The sequence below is a fragment of the Crotalus tigris genome, unplaced genomic scaffold (genome assembly GCF_016545835.1).
Source record: "Crotalus tigris isolate CLP2741 ecotype Arizona unplaced genomic scaffold, ASM1654583v1 scf7180000019972.133881, whole genome shotgun sequence".
Classification (NCBI taxonomy): Eukaryota; Metazoa; Chordata; class Lepidosauria; order Squamata; family Viperidae; genus Crotalus; species Crotalus tigris.
In genome coordinates this window covers 38771-63484 of record NW_024097801.1, presented here as the reverse complement: position 1 = coordinate 63484, position 24714 = coordinate 38771, and the positions used below count along the sequence as shown (strand labels likewise).

At 46.0% G+C, this 24714-nt stretch overlaps 1 protein-coding gene across 1 annotated transcript in view; it reads left to right on the top strand.

Moving 5' to 3' along the window:
* The window catches only part of APPBP2 (amyloid beta precursor protein binding protein 2), a 67504-nt gene extending 44794 nt beyond the window's left edge, over positions 1 to 22710 (top strand). Inside the window, exons 10-13 of the mRNA XM_039365217.1 lie at positions 5419 to 5504; positions 7066 to 7256; positions 11834 to 11999; positions 14111 to 22710. Of these exons, the coding sequence (XP_039221151.1) occupies positions 5419 to 5504; positions 7066 to 7256; positions 11834 to 11999; positions 14111 to 14364 (697 nt within the window). The 3' untranslated portion in view covers positions 14365 to 22710. The remainder of the gene's footprint in view (positions 1 to 5418; positions 5505 to 7065; positions 7257 to 11833; positions 12000 to 14110) is intronic.
* The last annotated feature ends 2004 nt before the right edge of the window (positions 22711 to 24714 follow it).

Sequence of the window (24714 nt, the reverse complement as noted above, 5' to 3'; positions counted from 1 at the left end):
GCCATTTGTGACCATCCCAGTCAGCTTCCAACAAATGAAGCCAAAGGGAGAAGCTGGATTGACTTAACGACCGCACGATTCACATAACCCCTGCACTGATTTGCTTAACAACCATGGCCGAAAGGTCGCAAAATCAGGCCTGACTCACTTAACAGTTGCCTTGCTGAGCAGTGGAAATTTTCGTCCCAATTGCGGTCCTAAATTGAGGAGTACCTGCAAAACAGAAACGAGCTGTCCACATTTTAAAATAAAATATCTAAATTTTTTTTTTTTTTAGTACGCCACACTTCAAATAACAAGATTAGGCACCTCCTATGGGGAGGGGGTGCAGGGTTCTGCTCTCTTACCCCTCCTCCTTTTTCAACATCTACACCAAGTTTCCATTTTGGGATTTGGCGTCTTCAGCGTGCTGAAGATTGCCAATGAAGTCTTCCAAGTGTTCCACGTGATACTAGCAGTGTTCCAGTATCTGAGGGGCTGCCACAGAGAGGAGGGGGTCAACGTATTCTCCAAAGCACCTGAAGGCCAGACAAGGAATAAAGGATGGAAATTGGTCAAGGAAATGAGGAATTTTGTGACAGTGAGAACAGTCAACCAACAGTTTGCCTTCAGAAGTTGTGGAAGCTTCATCACTGCAAGCTTTCAAGAAGAGAATGGACTGTCATCTGTCAGAAATGGTATAGGTTCTCCTGCTTAAGCAGGGGGTTGGACTAGATGACCTACAAGGTCCCTTCCAACTATGTTGTTCTATTCCAGTGATGGCGAACCTTTTAGAGACCGAGTGCCCAAACGGCAACCCAAAACCCATTTATGCATTGTTGGGTGCTGGGTGGGCCATTAGGTGGGCATGACTGCGGTGGTAACGGCAGACTGGGTGGGACTAAAAAGTTCAATTAATCAATTCCAACCTTGCAAGATCTTTTTTTTCCTCTGAGAAGTTGGAATTGACTGATTGATTGAACCTTTTTTTTTTTGTATACGGCGGCAGAGGCCTAAAGCGAAAAGGTTTTATAAAACCCAGCTGAAGGCCTAGGGCTCCGAGCGCTGCCTCTGGCATCCGTGCCATAGGTTCGCCACCACTGACCTAAAGTATGCCTATTTTGCCAGATCTGATAGGCTGGGCAGAAATGACTGGAGAGAAAGAACATTCAAGGTTGACTCAGCCTTCCATAGGTTCGCCACCATTGCTTTATGGCATGGGTCCAGAGTATCTGAGAACCATCTCACCCCAATGGGATTAGCCTGCCCCACTCATTCCAGCAGAAAGGGCCTACTCCAGATCCCATCAGCTGAAGAATTTCAGCTGGCAGGGTCCAAGAGAAGAGCCTTTTCTGCTGTGGCCCCCGTCCTCTGGAATATTCTCCCTCTGGAGGTGAGGTCCACCTCCACATACCTGACCATCTGGAAGAGCCTGAAAATTTAGCCCACTCACTCACAGGCTGCCCTTCGTCTTGGTTCTTAGCTTTTCTGTTTAATTCTTCTAATTTTAATTGTTTTATGCTACTTTTTTATCGCTCAAGTCGCTTTCTCAGTGAGACGGGTGGCATAGAAATTTAATAAATAAATGTCAGCAGTAGTTAGGGAGGCATTTACAGAACTACGTCTGGTTCACCCGTTGCGCCCTTTCTTAAATCAGGAAGTCCTTATGCCCTAGTCCAGGGGTAGGCAACCCAAAACACTCAAAGAGCTACTTGGACCCGTTTCCCACCAAAAACAAAACACCAGGAGCCGCAAAACCCTTTTGATATCTAAAATGAAGATAACACTGCATATATCCTTTTTTAACCTTTATTATAGGTGTGTGTGTGTGTGTGTGTGTGTGTGTGTGTGTGTGTGTGTGTATGGACATATCTCTCTATATATATATATACATACACATACATACATACATACATATATATATGTACTTTTACTTTTAACGTGTGTGTGTGTATACATATATATATATATATGTAGGTCTTTGGTTGTTCGGGTTTTCTCCCACGTAAAATTGGAAGTGTCTTGGCGACGTTTCGACGAAGTCCCATTCGTCATCTTCAGGCTGGTGCTTTCAGCTTCGTGCCTCGAGCAGCAATGTGTGGTCTTAGCTGTTTCTTCCTTTTAACTGCCAGTGGGGGTATGAACTGATTGGGTGGGAGCTTGGCTGTGTTCTGATTGGGTGGAGGTGTGTTCTGATTGGTTAGGGGCGTGGCTGTGCTCTGATTGGCTGGGGGGGTTGGCTGTGCTCTGATTGGCTGGGGGAGTGTTCTGTTTGGTTGTGCTCAGGTTAGTCTGAGTTGCAGAGGGATTTTGGGCTGCCCTGCCATTCCTTGGCTTCGCGTTCGTGGTCGTGCTTCCTCTTCATGGAGAGTGTCAGTTTGCTTCATGTATGGATTGGGGGGGTTTAAAGTGGCTAATGATGCAGCTGTGGTCTGGCTTCTGGTTTGTGGTCGTGCCTCATAGTCAGTGTGGCTTTGGGTTTGTTTTTTGCGTGGATGTTGGGTGGTGACCTCCTGTGTGGTTTTTGTGAGTGTGGGTCTGGTATCATTTTTTGTGTTAGGGAGTCGTTTGTCAATGAGGGCGGGTTTCCAAATGGCTGGTAGGCGGGAGGTATCATCTCGCTTGTTCATGCTGTGTGGGCGTTTTTCTATCTCGATGGCTTCTCTGATTATTCTGTTATTAAAATGTTCACTTTTGGCAATGGTTCTGGTATTTTTAAAGTCAATTTCATGTCCTGTGGCTTTAAGGTGTTGGACCAGGGAAGATGTTGGTTCCTCTTTTTTGACTGAGTTCTTATGTTCTTCAATGCGTGCACTTATTCTTCTGTTGGTTTGTCCGATATATGTGGTGGGACAAGTGGTGCATGGGATTTCGTATACTCCTTGATTTTCTAATTCAATTTTATCTTTGGGGTTTCTAAGGATGGTGGATATTTTTCTGTTTGTGCAGAATGCTGTTTTGATGTTGTGTTTTATGGAGGATCTTACTGATTCTGTCTGTGATGCCTTTTATGTATGGGAGGATGGCTTTGCCGTTTTCTTGTTCTTTGTCTTGGATTTTAGTGGGGGTTTCTTTTTGGAGTAGGTTTGTAATCTTATTTCTATGGAATCCATTGGATGTTAGTACATTGGTGAGAGTGTGTAGTTCGGGCTTTAGGTGTTGTTCGTCAGCTAAGCGTTTTGTTCTGGAGATGAGTGTCTTGGCTACAGAGTTGATCTGTGCTGGGTGGTGGTGTGAGAGAGCGTGCAGATAGCGGTTTGTGTGTGTTTTCTTCTGGTATATGGTGTGTCCTAGGGAGCCATTGGATTTCTTGTAGACTAAGACATCCAGGAAGGGAAGTTGGTTGTTAGCTTCTGTTTCCATGGTGAACTGTATTTTGGGGTGTAGGCTGTTGAGGTGTGTGAGGAAGTTGTCCAGTTTTTCTTTCCCATGTGGCCAGATTATGAAGGTGTCGTCCACGTATCTGAGCCAGAGTTTATATATATATATATATATATACACACACACAGTATATATATATATATATACACACACACACATTAAAAGTAAAAGTAAAAATATGACTCTTGGGAATATCCATACTATTAAAACAATGATCACCAAGAGAATGCTTTAAGAGAATAAAATTACATACACACACAGGTAAAAAAAGGATATATGCAGTGTTATCTTCATTTTAGATGTCAAAAGGGTCTCTCTCTCTCCCTCCCTCTCTATCTGCCCTTGGTCTGCCACTCCTCTTCCCCCACTCTCTTTCTTTCTCTCTCTCTTTCCTCTCTCTCTCTCTCTCTCTCTATCTCTCCCTGCCTCCCTCCCTCTCTCTCTTTCTCTCTCTCTCTTTCTCCCTCCCTCCTATCTGTTGCTCACCTGGCAAGCTTCAAGCTGTTGTCCAACAAGCTCAGGGGTAAGCAACCTCGTCTCTTTTATGACTCATGGACTTCAACTCCCAGAATTCCTGAGTCAGCCTAGCTGGACTAGCTAGCTCTCTCCTGCCCTTCTTGCTTCCTGCTTCCTTCAGAGACGCAGGAAAGGGAGGAGCTCCGCCCAATAAGCTTTTCAGCTCCTCGGAGAACACTGTGAGTGCATTCTCTTTTACACATACACACACACAAAAAAAAACACAAACACAGAGAGAGAGAGAGAGAGAGAGAGAGAGAGAGAGAAGCAGGGAAGCGCAATTGCCTCTCTCTGTCTCTGTCTCTCTCTGCAAAGGCAGAGGAGGCTGGGAGCCACAGGGGAAGGCTCAAAGAGCCGCATGCGGCTCCGGAGCCGGAGGTTGATGACCTGTGCCCTAGTCACATCACAGCTTGAGTACTGCAATGTCTCTACTTGGGGCTGCCCTTGAATACCACCTGGAAGCTTCAACTGGTTCAGAATGCAGCTGTGCAAGCAAATGATGGGCATGCCTCAGTATTTGCATGTACGACTTCTGCTTCCCGAGCTGAATTGGTTGCTAATTTGCTTCTAGGCGCCATTCCAGAGGATTCCATAAACGGCATACTCATGCCAAAGGCGGCACTCAGAGCCCACTTTGTGGGCACATGTGCCATGCCCTGGAGATGGCAACCATCCCTCTTCAACCAGCCGCCTGAGGTCCCAAGTGGCCGGACGGCTGGTTTTCCTCCTCCCCCCCGTCCCCTCCCTCCTGGCCTCGCATGCTCTACTTTTCCCAGACATGACCCACTGCATCACCTCCTCAGCTGTCGGCCAGCTGTCCAGCTCAGAGGCAGCTTCTCTGAACTGCTGGTGGCGGGCTGTGGAGCCCCAGAGTGCGCCAGTTGAGGGGCCAGCAGGCTGTGACTGCTGACGGACACTGTCGGCCCCCATGCACTCGCTGGTCTCTGTGTGCAGGGGCCGACAGTGTCAGGCAGCAGCGGCCCCTGCTTCGCCTTGCCCCATGGCAATGGCACCCCCACCCTGCCTCAACTCAACTCACCCCGCAGGACGAGGCTCCTGCCCACCGCCCCACCTGCCAGAGACCCGCTGGATCTCCCCCTGCCCGGCCCCCACAGGTATCCCCATGAGCAACATCAAAGTGACCACACCCACACAGTTTGCCATGACCACCCCAGTGGGCCACATCCCACCTGGCACCCGGCGATAAATAAGTGGGTTTTGGGTTGCAGTTTGGGCACTCGGTCTCTAAGAGGTTCGCCATCCCTGGCTTAATGCAGTGTTTCTCAACCTTGGCCGCTTTAAGACGGGTGGACTTCAACTCCCAGAATTCTGGGAATTGAAGCCCACCCATCTTACAGCGGCCAGGGTTGAGAAACACTGGCCCAGTGAGTGAAAGGAACGGGAGAGGAGAGGAAACACTGCGTTTTCTACCATCAGGACCTATTCAAATGGGAAAGTTGTGGCTTTTCTCCAAGTCACACCGATGGGGTTGGCACAGTTCCAGGAGCTCAAGTGTTCCTCTTGCTTGTTTTTGATCTTTAGATTCCATGCAGAACGTGCGATTGGTATCATCACCCACATTCTCCCAGAAGATCACCTGCTCCTCGCCTCTTCCAAAAGAGTTAAAGGTATTACCTGCCAGCTGGGTTTAGCTGCCATGGGAAGGAAACAGAAAGGGCTACTGATGGCTTTAGAGAATTCAGCGCTTTGAGGAAACAGTGATAATTGAGATAAGAAAGACGCCTTTGTGAGTTCCTTGACAATGAGAGCTAGTTTGATTTAGTGCGCGGGTCTTCAAACTTGGCTCTTTTATGACTTGTGGACTTCAACTCCCAGAACTCCTCCTGCAACCCAAAACCCAGTTATCCATTGTCGGGTGCCAGGTGGGTGTGGCCCATTGGGTAGGTGTGGCTCATTGGGTAGGCATGGCTCATTGGGTGGGCGTGGCTGCGGTGGTAACGAGACTGGGTGGAACTAAAAAGTTCAATCAATCAATTCCAACTTTGCAAGATCTTTTTTTTTTTTTTTGCCGCAAGAAGTTGAAATTGACTGATTGATTGAACTTTTTTGGGGGGGGGGGATATGGCGGCAGAGGCCTAAAGCGAAAAGGTTTTATAAAACCCAGCTGAAGGCCTAGGACTGGGGCGACGGCGCGCGTCCCCACAGAGAGGGCTCTGAGTGCCGCCTCTGGCACCCGTGCCACAGGTTCGCCACCACTGGACTAGACAGAAGATTTGAAAGGTCAGAGCAGAGCAGATCTACCTGAACAGCAGCTCAACCTGAGGTTGCTTGTCCTGTTGACTGAGAACTGGGACAGGTAAAAGAGCTGAAAGAGCTTCTTTGTCTAATTCTGGAAGATGACTTTCAGACCATGGTCTTCTTCACTAGCCAGATACCTTTTAATATCTTTTATTAATCCATGATGGCGCAGTGGTTAGGATGCAACCTTGCAGGCTAATTCTACTGACTGCCAGCAGTTCAATTCTAACCGGCTGAAGGTGGACTCAGCCTTCCCTCCTTCCGAGGTTGGTAAAATGAGGACCCAGATTGTTGGGGGGGGGGTGCATAGGCTCACTCTGTAAATCTCTTAGAGACAGCTGTAAAGCCCTGTGAAGCAGAGTACAAGTGCTAGTGCTATTGCTAAGAAAGTTGCCCGTCCAGCCAGTGTAAATTATGCAGGAGTGAACTGTGTTCAGGGATGAAGCAGGAAAAACCAATTTGGCTAAATAAAGGTACTTAAAAGGAAAATAAAATATAGGAATATCTCTCTCTCTCTCTTTCTCTCTCTCTGTAACCATGTCTGTCTGTCTCTTTTGCTCTTTCCCCCTCTGTCTGTCTGTCTGTCTATCTATCTATCTAATCTACCATCTCCTGGATCTGTCTACTGTATCTGTCTGTCTGTTTCTTTGCCTATCTATCCATCCATCCATCCATATAATCTATCATCTCCTGGATCGATCTATCTATCCATCTATCTATCCATCTATCTATCTAATCTATCTAATCTATCTATCTATCTATCTATCTATCTATCTATCTATCTATCTATCTATCTATCTATCTATCTATCTATCTATCTATCTCCTGGATCTACCTGTCTGTCTGTCTGTCTCCCTGCCCCCCCCCTCTCTCTGTGTAACCATGTGATACCTTTAAGATTTGTGCCCCTTTTCTTTCCCCCCTTTAAAGCGCTTATCCTGGAGGAGATTGCAATCGACTGCCACAATAAGGAAACCGAGCAACGGCTACTCCAGGAAGCTCACGACTTGCACCTCTCCTCTCTCCAGCTGGCCAAGAAAGCGTTTGGGGAATTCAACGTTCAGACAGCGAAACACTACGGCAATCTTGGCCGACTTTATCAGTCAATGAGGAAATTTAAGGTAAATCCAGCCTTATCGCAGCGGTGGGCAGGAATTTGCTAACGGGCCTTTTGTAGGAAACAGGTAGTCCGGACCGGTTTCAGTCAAAAACATCACAAATTGCAGTCATCTGGGATGCTGCAAACAGCCATCAGTGCGGGCCAGTTGCAAAGTGCCCACGATGCAGTAATGTGCTTGCAGGGGGGAGCAGTGTGGTAACTTCAACACTGGGTTCGAAAGCTTTGGCGGGTCATAACTTCAAGTGGTTATAGGTTAAGGACTACCTGTATTTTCTCTGTAATGTATTACTTTGTAATAATATTTGCTAATTAATTTTGTCTTTTTTTTTTTTTTTTTTTGTATCACCAAAGCTACTAAACTTCATTGTTCACACAACAACTACAGGTTATAAATAAGATCATTGGTTTGATGTTCAGGTTTTCTGCATTCCTTGCCTGTTTGTTTGTTTTTTTGATTAAGGAGCAAGAAAATAACTTCTACTTCATTTTTATTCTTTTTTTTAAAAAATGCATATGATTTTTTTATGGCTCCTAGATAAGACACACCTGTTAATATTATGCTAGGATAAGTCAGCTAAACCAGGGCTTGTCAACCGGTGGTACGCGTATCACTTGTGGTATGCGACCACCTGGCTGGTGGGATGCGGTATCGCCTTCCTCCCGCTCCGCGACGTTGCCTTCCTCCCGCTCCGCTCCTTCCACCTCACTTGTTTGTGGAAAATATGCTGTTTGGCGGCAGCCTGCACAAACTTTACTGAACGTGCCCTGCAGGAGGCGCGTGAAAAGCGCAGGCGCAGAGCAAGGCCCCGCCCTCCCCAGGGACTCATTGTGCAGCAACTGGTTTGACTCAGATCAGCAAAGGGGAGGCCGCTGCAGCACCGAACTCCTGCGCCCGTCAGCTAGCGACCCCCGAACTTGCGCTTGTCAGCTGGGAGGTCTGGCTCCGGCGCCGGTCTCCTTTGCCACCCCACACGTCGTCCTCGACCTCTCCCCCAGCCCGTTCATGTCGAGCCCGTGGGGGCTTGACAGAGAAGGAGGGAAGGAGGAAGTGATTCCTCCTCTCCTAAAGTTCAAAGCATGATCAGCTTCCCAAGAGCGCCACAATCCCAACTCATGTGTTTCTGCCATACCTCCTCGGCACTCCCGGGAATGGGGCGGGCAGAAGAAAGCTTGGCTAGGCTAAGCAAAGAAAAGCCACGGAGCCGCGAGCTCAGATCGCAGGCAGGCCGGGGAAGAGGGTGAAGAATAGAGGGACTGGGAGAGAGGAAATGCCAACCTTGTCCTCGCCTCTCCCAACAACCTCCTTCGCCACCTCACAGGAACACCCGGTTTCAGAGTTACGCCGCAAAAGTTTTTCTCGCGCAGAGGAGAGAGGAAAAACAATTGCGGAACGCTCGGGAATCCCTTGCAAGGCACCATGTACCTTGGGGCTTATTTCCTAATGCCTTCCCCACCGTGTTTTCTGCTCTACCCCGAATTCGCCTCCCTTCCACTCTCCTTACACAGCCATCTATGGTCTTAATATAGCCCTAAGTCTGTCTCGCTTTCAACACCCCCTAAAATTCTTCATTCAGGCAGGCTTCCAGTATTCGGCTGGCAGGATGCAGGTAACCCCTCCCCCCTGTCCTGGTGCCGCTCCGCGTCCCGCGCCTCCATGTCTCAAGCCTCCGTGGCACAACTGCTGGCGTTACGCTTGGGCGGAAGACTTTTTCTTTTACAGATGGGGCGGGTGGGCCCAACATTTGCGGGCAGGTAGGACCCCGCCCGCCGAGCCACCGCCTCCCCATCGCCCTCCACGCCAGGCGGCTTGGTCTCCAGACCTCCCAGCTGACAAACGCAGGAGTTTGGCGCTGCGATGGCCTCCCCTTCGCCCTCTGCAGCGGCCAAAGTGTTGCCGGTCGTTCCAGCTGACAGGTGCAGGTCCGGGGGTCGCCAGCTGACAGGCGCAGGAGGTAGGCGCCGCGGCGGCCTCCCAGCCGCCTGCTTCTTCGGCTGGAGCAGTTGCCATGGCTTGCATGGTCCCCAAGGACCGCTGACGCACTCCCCGCTGCCGGCGACCATGCAAGCCCTAGCAACTGCTCCAGCCGAAGAAGCAGGTGGCTGGGAGGCCGCTGCGGCACCGAAATCCTGCGCCCGTCAGCTGGAATGTCAGGCAACGCTTTGGCCGGTGTGGAGGGCGAAGGGGAGGCCGCCGCAGCACCGAACTCCTGCGCCCATCAGCTGGCGACCCTCCGAACTTGCGCTTGTCAGCTGGGAGGTCTGGCGATGGAGCCAGCTGGCATGGAGGGCAACGAGGTGGCGGCTCGGCGGGCGGGGTCCTGCCTGCCTGCGAATGTCGGGCCCACCCGCCCCATCTGTAAAAGAAAAAGTCTTCCCCCCCCCAAGCATAACTTTAAGGATTTTAAGATCTTTGAGGGGGAGAGAGAAATAGAGAGAGGGAGAGAAAGAGGGAAAGAGAAATAGAGGGAGGGAGAGAAAGAAAGAGAGAGGGAGAGAGAGAAGAAGGGAGAGAGAGAAAGAAGGAGGGAGAGAAAGGGAGTGAGAAAGGGAGACGGAGAGAGAAAAAGAAGGAGACGGAGAGAAAGGGAGAGAAAGACGGAGGGAGAAAGAAAGAGAGGGAAAGAGAAAGGGAGAGAGAAAGAAAGAGAGGGAGAGAGAGAGAAAGAAAGAAGGAGAGAGATTAAATTAGTAACATGGTTGTTCAGTGAATCTGGATTCCCCACTAACTTTGCTTGTCACAAGGTTGCGAAAGGGGATCACGTGACCCTGGAACAATGTGACCATCATAAATAAGAATCGGTTGCCAAGCATCTGAATGTAAATCACATGACCCTGGGGATGCTGCAATGGTCATGAGTGTGAAAAATGGTCATAAGTCACTTTTTCCAGTGCCGTTGTAACTTTGAACAGTCACCAAGCAAACTGTTGTAAGTTGAGGCTACCAGTACTTTATCACTTTTTTCCTTTTTTGGGGGGGGGGTCATCAAGCTTTTGACACCTTGCTGGGTGACTGGTGGTACTCGAATTGTTGCCATATTCTAAAAGTGGTACAATCGGTGAAAAGGTTGAAAAGCCCTGAGCTAAACAACCTGCTCAGTTACAGGTAGTCCTGGACTTAACAGCTACAATTGAGTCCAACGTTTCTATTGCTCAGCGAGACAGTTGTTAAGTGAGTTTTGCCCCGTTTGACGGCCTTTTTGCCAGTTCTTAAATGAATCCCTGCAGCTAGTCACACGGTTGTTAAGTGGATCCGGCTTCCCCATTGACTTGGCTTGCCAGAAGGTCACCAAAGGGGATCAAATGACCCCGGGACACTTGTAACCGTTACAAATACAAGCACCTGAGTTTTGATCGCATGACCACGAGGATGCTGCTATGGTCGTAAGTGTGAAAAATGATCACAAGTCCCTTTTTTTCAGTGCCTGTGACTTCGACCGCTCGCTAAACGAATGGTTGCAAGTTGAGGACTGCCTCTGTGTAGAAGGAAGACAGGTGTATCGTTGAAATGGCATTATGGACCCAGCTGTTAAAAAAAAGTCTTGATTGGAAGACATAGTAGTGGTCATGGGAATTAAATGCACCTACTTCCTTCTCTCCACCTCAGTGCTTAATTTAGACAAGAACCTTTTTCAGCCTCCCCAGGGATAGAATATAAGTTTCACAGGTGTTCACAGCCAGAATTGAGCAGGTTCAAATTCAGCCACTCCACCACATCTTCCAAATTAATAATAATAATAAAGGTGGAAGGGACCTTGGAGGTCATCTAGTCCAACCCCCTGCTCAGGCAGGAAACCCTATACCATTTCGGACAGGTGGTTGTCCAGTCTCCTCTTAAAAATTTCCAGTGTTGGGAGCACCCACCTGGAGGCAGGTTGTTCCACTGGTTAATTGTTTTAACTATCAGGAAGTTTCTCCTTAGTTCTAGGTTGCTTCTCTCTTTGATTAGTTTCCATCCATCTCTTCTTGTCCTGCCTTCAGGTGCTTTGGAGAATAGCTTAACTCCTTCTTCTTTGGGGCAGCCCCTGAGATACTGGAAGACTGCTATCATGTCCCCCCTTGTCCTTTCGTCATTAAACTAGACGTGCCCCATTCCAGCAGCCATTCCTTAATAATAATAATAAAGTTGGAAGGGACCTTGGAGGTCATCTAGTCCAACCCCCTGCTCGGGCAGGAAACCCTATAGTACCATTTTGGACAAATGGCTGTCCAGTCTCTTCTTAAAAACTTCCAGTATTGGAGCATTCACCGCTTCTGGAGGCAGGTTGTTCCACTGGTTAATTATTCTAACCGTCAGGAAGTTTCTCCTTAGTTCTAGGTTGCTTCTCTCCTTGATTAGTTTCCATCCATTGCTCCTTGTCCTGCCTTCAGGCGCTTTGGAGAATTGCCCCACTCCATCTCAAAATTCTTCGTTCGGCCGATTTCTCAGGTGCCCTCTTGTCTGAAAGGTTTTGAAGCTTGGCTTTTTGTTTTAAGATTTTTAAGAACGTTAGCTTGTATTCTCAAGCAGGCGGAGACGTGAAAAAAAAATAGCCATTAACGACCCCTGCGTCAGTACCTGACCCATTTTGGCTATTGCAGGAGGCGGAAGAAATGCACATCAAAGCAATTCAGATCAAGGAGCAGCTGCTTGGTCAAGAAGATTACGAAGTCGCTCTTTCGGTGGGACACCTCGCCTCGCTCTACAACTATGACATGAATCAGTACGAAAACGCTGAAAAGCTTTATTTGAGATCCATCGCAATTGGTGGGTCATTTCTTTAACTGTTTGGGGGAAGGGTGGAGATCGGGGGGCCTTGGGAGCTCCTTGACCCTCGTTTATAGAAAATTGATAGACAGACAGACAGGTAGATACCGTATATAGATTGGATGGATGGATGGATGGATGGATGGATAGATAGATAGATAGATAGATAGATAGATAGATAGATAGATAGATAGGATGGATAGATAGGATGGATAGATAGATAGATAGATAGATAGATAGATAGATAGATAGATAGATAGATAGATAGATAGATAGATAGATAGATGATGGATGGATAGATATAATGGATGGATGGATAGATAGATGATGGATAGATAGATAGATATAATGGATGGATGGATGGATGGATAGATATAATGGATGGATACATAGATATAATGGATGGATGGATAGTTAGATAGATGATGGATGGATAGCTAGATAGGATGGATGGATGGATAGATGATGGATGGATAAATAGATATAATGGATGGATGGATGGATAGATAGATATAATGGATAGATGATGGATGAATAGATATAATGGATGGATGGATGGATATAGTAGATGGATGGATGGAGGATGGATGGATGGATGGTGGGTGGATAGATAGATAGATAGATAGATAGATAGATAGATAGATAGATAAATAGATATAGTGAATGGATAGATGCATGGATGGAGGGTGGGTGGATGGATGGAGGGTGAGTTGGTGGGTAGGTGGATGGATGGAGGGTGGGTGGGTGGATAGATAAGTAGATGGATGGATGGATGGATGGATAGATAGATAGATAGATAGATAGATAGATAGATAGATAGATAGATGATAGTAAATGGATGGATGGCTAGATAGACAGATTTTTATAGCCAGTTCAAGCAAGCCTGTAGGGCAATGGTGGTGAACCTATGGCACGAATGCCAGAGACGGCACTCAGAGCCCTCTCTGTGGGTACATGTACCATGCCCCGGAGATGGCAACTGTCCCTCTTCAACCAGCCGCCGGCTAACTCGTTGAGGTCCTACGTGGCTGGATGCATCCCGGCACGGCTCGTTTCCCTCCCCCCCGTCCCATCCCTCCTGGCCTCGCATGCTCTCTTTTTCCCGGGCACGACCCACTGCATCACCTCCTGAGCTGTCAGCCATCCATCCAACTCAGGCGGCTTCTCTGAACTGCTGGCGATGGGCTGCGGAGCCCCAGTGCACCAGTCGAGGGGCCGGCAGGCTGTGGCTGCTGACGGACACTGCCGGCCCCAATGCGCTCGCTGGCCTCTGTGTGCAGGGCCCAATGGTGTCAGGCAGCAGCCACCCTGGCCCTTGCCTTGCCCCATGGCAATGGCACCACCGCCCTACCTCGCCTCACCCCGCAGGACGAGCCTCCTGCCTATGCCCCACCTGCCAGAGACCCCCTGGATCTCCCCCAACCCTGCCCACCCCCACAGGCATCTCTCCCCACGAACAACATTGAGGTGACCACGCCCAGCCACACCCACCCAGTCTGCCATGACCACAGCCACGCCCACCTGGCACACCCGGCGATAAATAAGTGGGCTTTGGGTTGCAGTTTGGGCACTCGGTCTCTAAAAGGTTCGCCACCACTGCTGTACGGAGATCCTCCTGACCACTTAGATTCTCGTGGTCAGTGCGTTTTAAAGCATTTAAAGTAGAATCCCCGATTTATAATTTAGACTTAAATTATTAACTGGTTAATCATTGGATGTAATTAAGGTAATTAATTAATATAAATTCCTTTTGAAGAAAGAAAGCAGGAAGAATCATGGAGGGCTTACAGCAAACAGTTCAGCTTTTTTGTAATTGTTGGAGATGATGACATCTTCCCAGAAAAAGAAACTTTGGAATGCTTCCAGGATTCCCCCTCTCCCCCCCCCAAATGGATTATTCTTTTTATAAGTCCAAACTTCCTTGGAAGAATCCGAAGGGGTCCGTTTCTAGAACCATTTTATTCATACTCTCCCTCCCCCCCCCCCCAAAAAAAAATTTCTAGTTTTTTTTTTAATTCTTCCCGTATCTATAATTTTAAAATGCAGAAACTACACTTTAATACGGCAGCCTTTAATATGGTTCTTGGTTTTTTCCAATTTTGTTGTTTTAGGAAAAAAGCTTTTTGGGGAAGGTTACAGTGGACTAGAGTATGACTACAGGGGCCTCATTAAACTGTACAACTCCATTGGCAACTACGAGAAAGTATTTGAATACCACAATATCTTAGCCAACTGGAACAGATTGCGGGATCGGCAGTTTTCAGTCACAGATGCCCTGGAGGATGTCAGCACCAGTCTTCAGTCAACTGAACAAGTCGTCCAGACTTTCCTGATCTCTCAGACCGTCGAAGGACCCGTTTGCTAAGGAACTTGGTCAATTTTACCAATTCTTGTTTCCTTCTTGGTTTTCCCCTAAATTTACACGGGAAAAGTCATACTGTGAAATTCGAAACCATATGTTTTTTTTTCCAACCCTCCTTTCCCGGAGCTGTTTTTAAAAAAACAACAACAATAATAATAATAATTTGCATTGAAACACTGGTCCAGTCCATTAAAAAAAATCCCATTTTGGGGATGATGTCAACTTTTGATGGAGTGACCATAAGCCGGACGTGTACTAAATGTGCGAGCATAAGCACAGCATATTTTGTTCGGGTTCAAGGTGTGTGTCTGTGTGCGTGCACGCGCGCATGTGTGTGTGGTTCACAAACACGTACACACAAGCATGTGCGCGTGGGGGGAAAATGATCTCTAATAATCTTCTCTAATTTTTTTTTTTTTTGTTCCAAAAAGCCACTTTACAAGAAATTGCTGCAAAGACTAGAGAGAAATAAAACCATTTGACAGTTTTTAAAGAGTTGCATTCTTAATTGAGAAAAAAAGGGGGCCAGTCATGTAAAATGTGGATTATTTCCTTTCTTCAATAAACGGAGAGAATCTTATTCAGTATTAGGGCCCTGCAGAATCTGGATGCAAAGGGGTGGGGAGGAAATAGGTTGAGGACTTGTGTGTAGTCTCTGTTGGAAACGTCTTTCCTTGGGCTCACACGGAAGTGGCAATCAGCTGTTGACCCAAAGTGTCAGAACTAGATGGCTTAAGAAAGTACTTGTCTGACCAGGCTTGTTCCTAAACCAGGGATAGACAACCTTGTCTCTTTTATGACTCGTGGACTTCAACTCTCAGAATTCCTGAGCCAGCACAGCTGGCTCAGGAATTCTGGGAGTTGAAGTCCACGAGTCATAAAAGAGACAAGGTTGCCTACTCCTGTCCTGAACCCTTCTTGTCCTCTGCATCCAGATTTCTCCACAGTTGGGATCGTTGAGAAATGATTGAAAAGCGAAAAAAACCTGCACATGTACAGAAGGAAGCTGAGAAGGTTTTCCCCTTCTCGCTTTGCACTACCTTAAAGCTACAGAGATTTCTTTGAAGAAGGAATATTTGCCTTGTGAACACCTCTTCTTTTGGAAGCGTGTGTGAACTGGACCAGTGGGTTCGCACAGTCGTGGCGAGAGCTCTCCAAAATAACCCCCTTTGCCTCCCATTTCTTCTCATAGTAGGCAAGGTGTTTATTTGGTTTTCCTTTTTTTTTTTTTTTTTGCGACAGGACCAGGATAATTTAAAGTGGACCAGCCTGCCCTTCGAAAAACAAACAAAACAAAATATTCACGAAACAGTGTCTTACCGTGCTGTTTCTCATGCCCCTCGGTTTCCTTTACCCAGTAGATTAATTTAATTAAGGGTGCATTTTTCAACCGTACCCCAAACATGGCAGACAGAGGAGAGAAATATATTAGCAGCTTCCACCATTTTCAGCCGTTGTAATGTAATGCCTTTTAAACTATTATGGATACACACTAAATGTTATTTTGCATAAACAAAGCTTTTTAGAAACGCTTCTCCATCCTTCCCTTCTGTGTTTTCAAAACAGGCTGTCTCTAAAGCAGTGTTTCTCAACCTTGACAATTTTAAGGCATTGCTGGCTGTGGAATTCTGGGAGTTGAAGTCCACATGCCTTAAAATTGTCAAGGTTGAGAAACACTGTTAAAAGATGTAACTTGCTTGTGCTGAGTTTTTTTTCTTCTTCTAAAAAGCACCTGGCTTTATTTTATTTTATTTTATTTTGGAAATGACCGTTCTTTTTATACTTTGTAGGGGTCACCGAAATAATATCCGAAGAAGAAGGGGAAAAAAAGCACAGCAAGGCAGTCTTGGTCTCTTTTGCTTCCCTTTGTGTTTTGAAGCCTCGTTATTTTTTTTTTTACACTAAACAAACAACCACAACCTGATTTCCTTAACTTCGTTTTTAAATGCTTGTCACTTCTTTTTTTTAAAAGCGTTAATGCCTGTCTCACTAACTTGTCTTAATTTGAGGGTGGAGTTGCCTTTTTCTTTTAGAGGAACTGTCTTTTAAACGTTGGGGGTAATAATTGAAATTTTGGAAGACCTGGCGAGTCTGTGCCCAGTTTGGAAAGGAGAAGCAAAAAACTTGCTGTTACCTCAGTTTTTAATATGGAGACGCTGACATTGTCTCTGTATATTAAAAGTATTGGTGGGTAGCCCACCCCTATTTTCAGGGGTTTTATCAGCCGCCAGGGAAAGAGCTTTGGCCAGCAGAAAGCACCTCTAGGATTTGGAGTGAATTTTATTTACTGTTTTAACTTTGGGGAGAGAGAAATGAAAGATCTGCATGTCTGTTTTTAAAGTCACAGATTCCGCAAAGAATAGCAATGAGTGGCTTTATATATATTCCTCTTTATCCCGAATATAGCAATACCATTGGCTTTTAACATAGAATATTGCAGGACAGTCCTTTTTGTTTTGAACTAGTGCCTTTTAAGTCTTTCTTTCTTTCTTTCTTTCTTTCTTTCTTTCTTTCTTTCTTTCTTTCTTTCTTTCTTTCTTTCTTTCTTTCTTTCTTTCTTTCCCAAAGGTGGGGGGGCGCATCTTGTAATTCTTTGGTGAAAAATTTGGAAGCAAATTTTATGTGGGGACAGACCGGAGCAAAAACATTACTTAGAAAAGAGAGTTGACCGTTGGTTTTGGGGGGCATGGCGTCTTGAGATCGGGATCGGACCCTTGAAAAGGGGTTTGGGAGGTGAACATCAGCAGTCAGAAATTCTGCTTGCCGTGGGGCTGGGCCCAAAAGATTTGGAGCAGTGAGGACAGGTGCAAACCACACCTCCACCTGGGCTGGGGTCTCTAGTAAGAAGTTGCAGAAGTTCAGTCCTGTTTGCAGGTACCGTATTTTCCGGCGTATTAGACGACTCGGCGTATAAGACAACCCCCGACTTCGGAGCCGATTTGCATGCTTAGAAAGTCATCTTATACACCGGAAACTACCGTAATTTCCGGGGTATAAGAGGACTCGGCGTATAAGACGACCCCCGACTTTGGAGCCGATTTGCATGCTTTGGAAAGTCGTCTTATACGCCAGAAAATACGGTAGCTGTATGGGAGCTGTTAATATTTTAAGGCTGGTTTTTTTCCCCCAGTCTTCTAGTCGGATGTGTTTCTGAGTGATTCACTGTTTTAGGAACGAAGCAGTTGGCTAGCTTGTCTGGATAGTTCTTTGCTTTGGGCTTCCCCTGGCCCTTTCAACTCCCATTGTTCACTTTTGTCCTTAAGTGGAATTCTCCGTCAGAGTGGCAGCGTAAATATTTCACATTGTGTTATTATTCCCCGTCCTAGCTTTTAAAACCGTTGTTTTTCTCTCTCTCTCCTTCCCCATCTCCTCTCACGCAAAAGCTGCCTGTTGCCTAAATCATGTTGGTTATATTCTCAGTTGCATTTGGTTGATCAAAATAATCCCAGAAGGGAAAATTCAATTAAATCAATTATATGTTTGTGCTGGCATGTTGCATCGGCCTAGCCCTGGGCTAGCCGTTCTGGTTAACAGTAGGAAGAAAAGTGGAGGACAGGACCCAAAAAAATATGCCTGGAAACATATATTCCCCCCCCCCCCATTTGCAGTGAAAACACAGGAAACATTCTTGAACTTTTAGAGAAAGATCTTTTTTCTTCAGAGTTGGTTTATCAATTGTAGCTCCATCCTCCCAAACGTTTCGTTGCGGAATTAGACAGGCCCGTGTTGGTGGCATGTTATCTGAACCCAAGCTCCCAGGTGCTGGCTGTTAAGGTCCCTTCATTTTGAAAATCATGACATGCTAAATTCTCACAGCCGCATAGAACCGTGCAAAGATCCTCAATTTTTCCCATCCTTTCTGAGCTCCTCGGAGTAGACTGCTCCCGATTCCTCTGCTGTTTTGGTAAAAGCCTTGCTTGCTACATCAACAGAAAGAATTTGTGATGTCGGGCAAGTTAATTGCAAAGTGTCTTCCCGAATCTTCGTCCCATCATCGTCATCCCTGCCCTGTTGTTGCTGGTCACTGGAGGTGATGTAGCGTCATGCACTTGGGACATTGTCTGCAGTGGCTTTCTCTTTTTCTGAAATTGCAAATAAAACTAGGGGAGGAGGGGAGTGGATCAATGGATAGCTTGAACTCAAAATCAGAAGGAGAAGTAACACAATTCACAAGATACTCCTTTTAAATCTTTGGCTGCTAGAAAGACAGGGCTGGGAATATTGGCGAGTCATTTCTTTAGTTGATGTTTTTGAGGTGGGTTGTCCTTTCAATGCCAGCTCGTGTGCAGTGTTGCCAAGGCTATCAACATTTATTTTCTAGTCCAGATCACTTGTTTTACATCCTGGGTAGATAGGTATAACTAAAGCAGAAGCTCCAAATTGCATTACTCAGCGGATCACGCACAATGGCACCACAAGGAGCTAGTTGTGAAGTTTGGGATACAGTAATTGCAAGGAATTATTCATAAGCTGTTCCTCCAAACCCCCCCCCCCCCAACATCCTGGTAGTTAAAGTAATTTAGCAAAAATGACTTTTTCCCCCCTTTCCTTTGCCTTCACCTACTCAGAAATCCCAGTAAGCTTTTATCTAGAGCAGGGCTCTCAAAACTTAGCCACTTTAAGACTTGCGGACTTCAATTCCCAGAATTCCCTAGCTAGCCAGATTTGGAGACCCCCTGATCTGGAGCACAACTGGGAGCAGAAGAAGAAGAATTCTCGTAAAGTATAAAAGTGAGAGTGCAGGTCTTACTTCAGAGTCACTCACCAATGGGTACCATGCCGGCGTGCCATGGTACCCATTGAAAACTAGGAAAGTGGCAAAAACTAGCAAAAATCTGTATGGTTGTGCTGAACTAATACCGAACTTCAGACGTGTGCTGTTAATTAAAGGCTGAGAAATTCAAGTCGAGGTATTTAAGGCTCGGTATTCAAGTCTAGTCCAATTAAAACGTTGCATACAGTGAAATTCCAGTTGTTACGTCCTTTGGAAGTGATTTGATTTTTTTTTTTTTTTTTTTTTTTTTGCAAATCCCGGTACGGGGGGTCATTCCTTTTTTCCCTTCTCCTTACTACTGAGAGCATGCGTCGTGAAATAATTTTGCACAGTCGTGTGACGCGCTTTGATTAGGAGATCATAAATAAATATAATAAATATCTATGAAGATGCACCTATGCAAGCAAAGTGTTCTTTTCCAGGAACGAAATAGGAAAATAGTTGCTCCTTTCTTTCACTGGGGATTTTGGCCTTCTGAAAACTCACTTTGGACTTCAAAATTTCTTTGCCCATTTGATCAGGATTGTGATTAGTGAGCCTGTGGTATTAGGGAAACGGAACCAGCTGAGTAGAGGCTTAACCTGTCACCCAGGTGTGACATGCTGCTAGGATAGATCTTTTTTCCCTTCCATAAAATTATAATTATTGCAGAATTTTCCCCACAGAGCTTTTTGCAGCTGCTTTAAAGAATTGAATGGCTCTTGAAAGAACATTTCAGATGTTGGAGCTCCTTCAGAGGCAATGCGTTTGTTTAGTTTCTCTTTCATTTCGGCCTTAACTTGGAAGTCTGGCTGGAGGTGAGGAAGCAAGAGAATAGGATAATCTGGTTGGTCCAGTCTACTTTCTTCATTGTGTCTTCTTTAAACAAAGACTGCTTCCCTTTGTGAATTTTGAGGACTTGGTTCCAAAGAGATGTTGGCGGGTGGATGCCCGAGCCAGGCAACCAGAATAAGAATGATAATTTAAGTTGGAACCCCTGGATTAAGTCGTTTCTGGATTTAAACTGTTGATTGGAAACCGATTTGGGAGCCTAGAACAGGGGTAGGCAACCTTGGCTCTTTTATGACTCATGGACTTCAACTCCCAGAATTCCTGAGCCAGCCATGCTGAGAAGAAATTGAGAGATTTCCATGCTGAGCCAGGCTGGCTCAGGAATTCTGGGAGTTGAAGTCCACGAGTCATAAAAGCCAAGGTTGCCTACCCCTGGCCTTAGAAAGTTGTGTTTAATTTTGGGGGACTATTTACAGGACAGTTCATACAACAGGTGGTTTAGGATCTGATTTTCCAGGTGCATTTAAGGATTGCTTGCGGTTTGAGGCGACTGCTTTTAAACCCACCCCCCTGCTCCCAAGGGTGCAAATCGTTTCGTGGCTTGTACACAAGCAGGGAACGTGATCTAGGACCACGATTTGAACTCGTTCACTTCTGTAAACAAAGGGCACAATCTAGCCAAAGGTTAAGGCTCCTTCAGACAGTTTTGGAGTCTCGCCAAAACTGAGAGGGCTTATAAAATTGTCCAAAGGTCGTCTTCTAGAATTGACCAGACTTAATTGAAACGCATCCCGAAGCACCGTTGCTATTTTCTCTCCCCGCAGCTTTAACCGCCACCGTGCGATTGAGGGACTTTGCCATTATTATTCCCCGCGGACGTTTCACGTCTTTGTGACTGTGTCCTCACATCGGTGTCCTTCTCCCCTATCCCATCCCACCTGGTTTTTTGTTTTTTTTTAAGGGCAGATAAAATTACTGCTGTAGGAGGATGACCAGGTGTTGGAAGAGCAACAAGATCCTTAGGACCTATGCCTTTCAGCGTCCCACCCATGACCACGTTTAGCTCTCCGTGCCTGCCAGAAATCGATCTCGTCCCACGGGATGGGGAAACACGGCCCTCAGCAGTTGATACTTCTTTCACGTGCCTCCTAGAGCGAGGTAGTTTCAGGAAAAATGCTGCAGACTTCAAGTAACCCCAAGGCCTCTTGCTTCCCTGTTAAAAAGAATCTGTGTTTCATCCGGGCGGCTAACATAATGGCTGAAAATAAAGCCAACCACTTGAAAGACGTCTTCAATTCCTTCTGATTGCCACACCTCTTTTTGCAGCTCTCTTTTTTTTCCCCAGCCTGAAAATAATAATAGTAATAATAATAGAAGAGCTGCTTGAATGAACCACAGAGATGCTACCCTCTCACGTCTGCAGCAATTCCACCGAATTATTATTTTTTTAAGTGCACAGCCTTCGTGCCTTCTTGTCAGACACCGAAGCCACTCCAAACTTGGTGCCTTCTGCGTGGATTGGACCACCCTTCCCATCACTCCCAGTGAAAACAACAACAGCGCACCCAGTTAGGAAGATGCTCAAGGATATTTTTTTTTCCCTTGTGGTCAAAGCTGCTCCATTACTGGGCACGGTGGAGAGGAACTGAGATTGCTGGATTTGAGTCGTGTTCCTCGGCTTCACATTCAAGCCTGAGTGGAAATGTCTGTTTTGCTTGTTAATGGCTGTTTTATTATTATTATTATTATTATTATTATTTTGTTGGTTTTGGGTTTTGACACCAGTTTGATCCGTGGCGGAGTTTGCCTCTGGGCCTTGGGAAGGCATAAATCTTGGCTACTTTGCGTGTCCTGTTGCATTGTAGAGAAGGGGTGAAGGCGATTGTCACATGGCGAAAATGTGCTTGCAGTGGGGTTCCTCGTGGACAGCGAAGGGGTTCAGTACTTTTTGTCCCCCCCCCTTCCCAAACTCAGGAATGTTTTTAAGGCAGCGAAGCCCACCTCCCTTTTCTGCGAAACCAATTCGCGGATTCTCGTTAGCAAATACAGTACTACGGCAGCAATTGTAGGTATCTTAATAGCATGAAGAGGCCTTAGTGCGTTGTTTTTAAGTGCAGATTTCTTTGGTTTGAAGACATTAAAGAGAAAAAAATAAGATGGGGAAAAATATATATGCTATATAAATATATAGAGATATCTAGAAACTTGGTGTTTCGACATCCAGGTTTTTTTCAGTGTTGGATCACTAACCCTCACAGGTACCGTGTGTGTAACCATCCTGCAACCCCACCCCCCAGCTTTCCTTTGTATGCATATTGATATGAGCTATGTTGCCATGAAAGTTAAGATTTTAAAACAGAGGAAAAACTTTTAGCATTGTTTCTTGGGGTGGGGGTGTTGAATGAGCTTTTATTTTTATTTAATATTACCAGTTTCAGTACTATTATTTTTTAATACTCCATGGATCTTAATAGGGGATTAAAACATGTACATATATTAAGCAGAAATTGTCTTTTATCAGCAGTGTTGTTGGAAACCAACCAGCTGAAAGCTGAGTCACACCACCCAGTGTCTCATAATTCTGAATCCCTTCCATCCTTTCTGTGCCACTGTTACTTATATGAAGACGTTTGGATCATCCTTGGCCATCCCGTTCCTTTTTTTTGTATCCGGTGCCACGTGCTTGAATTTTATTCTTTGTACACATCCAACCATCCTGAGTATGTTTGTAACCAACATTGTGATATTCTGTAATTGTATTGCTAAAAATGAACTATTGACTTAATAAATATAGTGTTCCTGCACGTTGCGTGGGTGTAATATTTGGCTGATCAGAAAAGACACCAATAGAAGATAATATTTATAGCTCAGGGTTGAACTTAAGGGTCCTTGCTGCTCTCTGAGCTGGGTGGTTTTCTTGCAGACGTTTCATGACCCAGCTAGGTAACATCATCAGGGCTAGAAGGGAGTGGGGATTGCAGAGTGGAGGAGAAGTAATAGTAGTAGGACTCTGGGGTCCTTGCTGCTATCTGAGCTGGGTGTTTTTCTTGCAGACGTTTCATGACCCAGCTAGGTAACATCATCAGGGCTAGAAGGGAGTGAGAATTGCAGAATGGAGGAGAAGTAATAGTAGGAGGATTCTGGGGTCCTTGCTGCTGTCTGAGCTGGTTGGTTTTCTTGCAGATGTTTCATGACCCAACAAGGTAACATCATCAGGGCTAGAAGAGTGGGGATTCAGAGTGGAGGAGAAGTAATAGTAGGGGGACTGTGGGGTCCTTGCTGCTCTCTAAACTCAGTGGTTTTCTTGCAGACGTTTTGTTACCCAACTAGGGAACATCATCATTGATAAAAGGAAGTGGGGTTTGCTCTCAGTATGTTATACCACTGATGACGTTCCCTAGTTGGGTCGTGAAACGTCTGCAAGAACACAACCAAGCTCGGAGAAGCACCAAGGACCCCTCAGTAGAAAGACAAAGTCCTCTGGGAAAAGACTAAATGAACTTGGAACAGTTCTGCTTTAGCGATAATCGATTTGGAACTATTCTGACATGACTTACGGAGCATTTTGGGATCTAGAAAAAAGTGACAGGTCCCAGATCTCTCTCTCTCACTTCGAGTTAATGGATTGGCTGAACCTGCTTACATCCAGGGCTTACATCGATGTGGCTTTGTTCACTGACAGTGACCCGCTGCAGCCTTGACATTTTCTTCAACAAAGCTGCTGATCTTCCATAAAATTTACTATTTTCTTTGAGGGGCAGGAGAGAAAAAGGAAACGTTTTTTAACGGTTTCCTATGAGGCTTCTTTTGAGGGTATCCGAATTTGCAAGATTAATAATAATAATATAATAGTAGTAGTAGCAGCAGCAGCAGCAGCCCCTGAGATACTGGAAGACTGCTATCATGTCCCCCCTCGTCCTTCTCTTCGTTAAACCAGACATACCCAATTCCAGCAGCCGTTCCTTATATGCTTTAGCCTTCTGTCCCCTAATCATCTTTGTTGCTCTTCTCTGTACTCTTTCTAGAGTCTCAGCATCTTTTTTACATCGTGGTGACCAGAACTGGATGCAGTATTCCAAGTGTGGCCTTACCAAGGCATTGTAAAGTGGTATTAACCCTTCGTGTGATCTTGATTCTTTCCCTCTGTTAATACAGCCCAACACTGTGTTGGCATTTTTGGCAGCTGCAGCACACGGCTGGCTCCTACTTAAGTGATTGTCCACTAGGACTCCGAGGTCCCTCTCACAGTTACTACTATTGAGCAAGGTACCCCCTATACTCTACCTGTGCATTTGGTTTTTCTTGCCTAAATGTAGAACCTTGCTTTTTTCACCATTGAATTTCATTTTGTTAGATAGCACCCAGTGTTTCAAATCTGTCCAGCTCCTCCTGTATCTTAAGCCTGTCTTCTGGAGTGTTGGCTATTCATGCCAGTTTGGTGTCATCTGCAAATTTGATGAGTTCCCCATCTATCCCCTCCTCCAAATCGTTGATGAAGATGTTGAAGAGCACTGGGCCCAGAACAGAGCCCTGGGGCACCCCACTACACACTTCCCTCCATGTAGATGGTGCGGCTTCACAACCAAAGGCCCAGCCCTTTTGTATACACGTGTTCCGAATGGATGGACTTTCCAGCTGTGACAATCCATCTCCAATTTACAGGCACATAGAGGAAACCCCCGACTTACAGCAGTTTGTTTAGTGAGCATTCAAAGTTACAACGGCATTGAAAAATGCCTCTTACGGCTGTTTTTCGCAGTTAACGACCTGGACAGCATTCTCTATGATCATGTGATCAAAATTCAGAT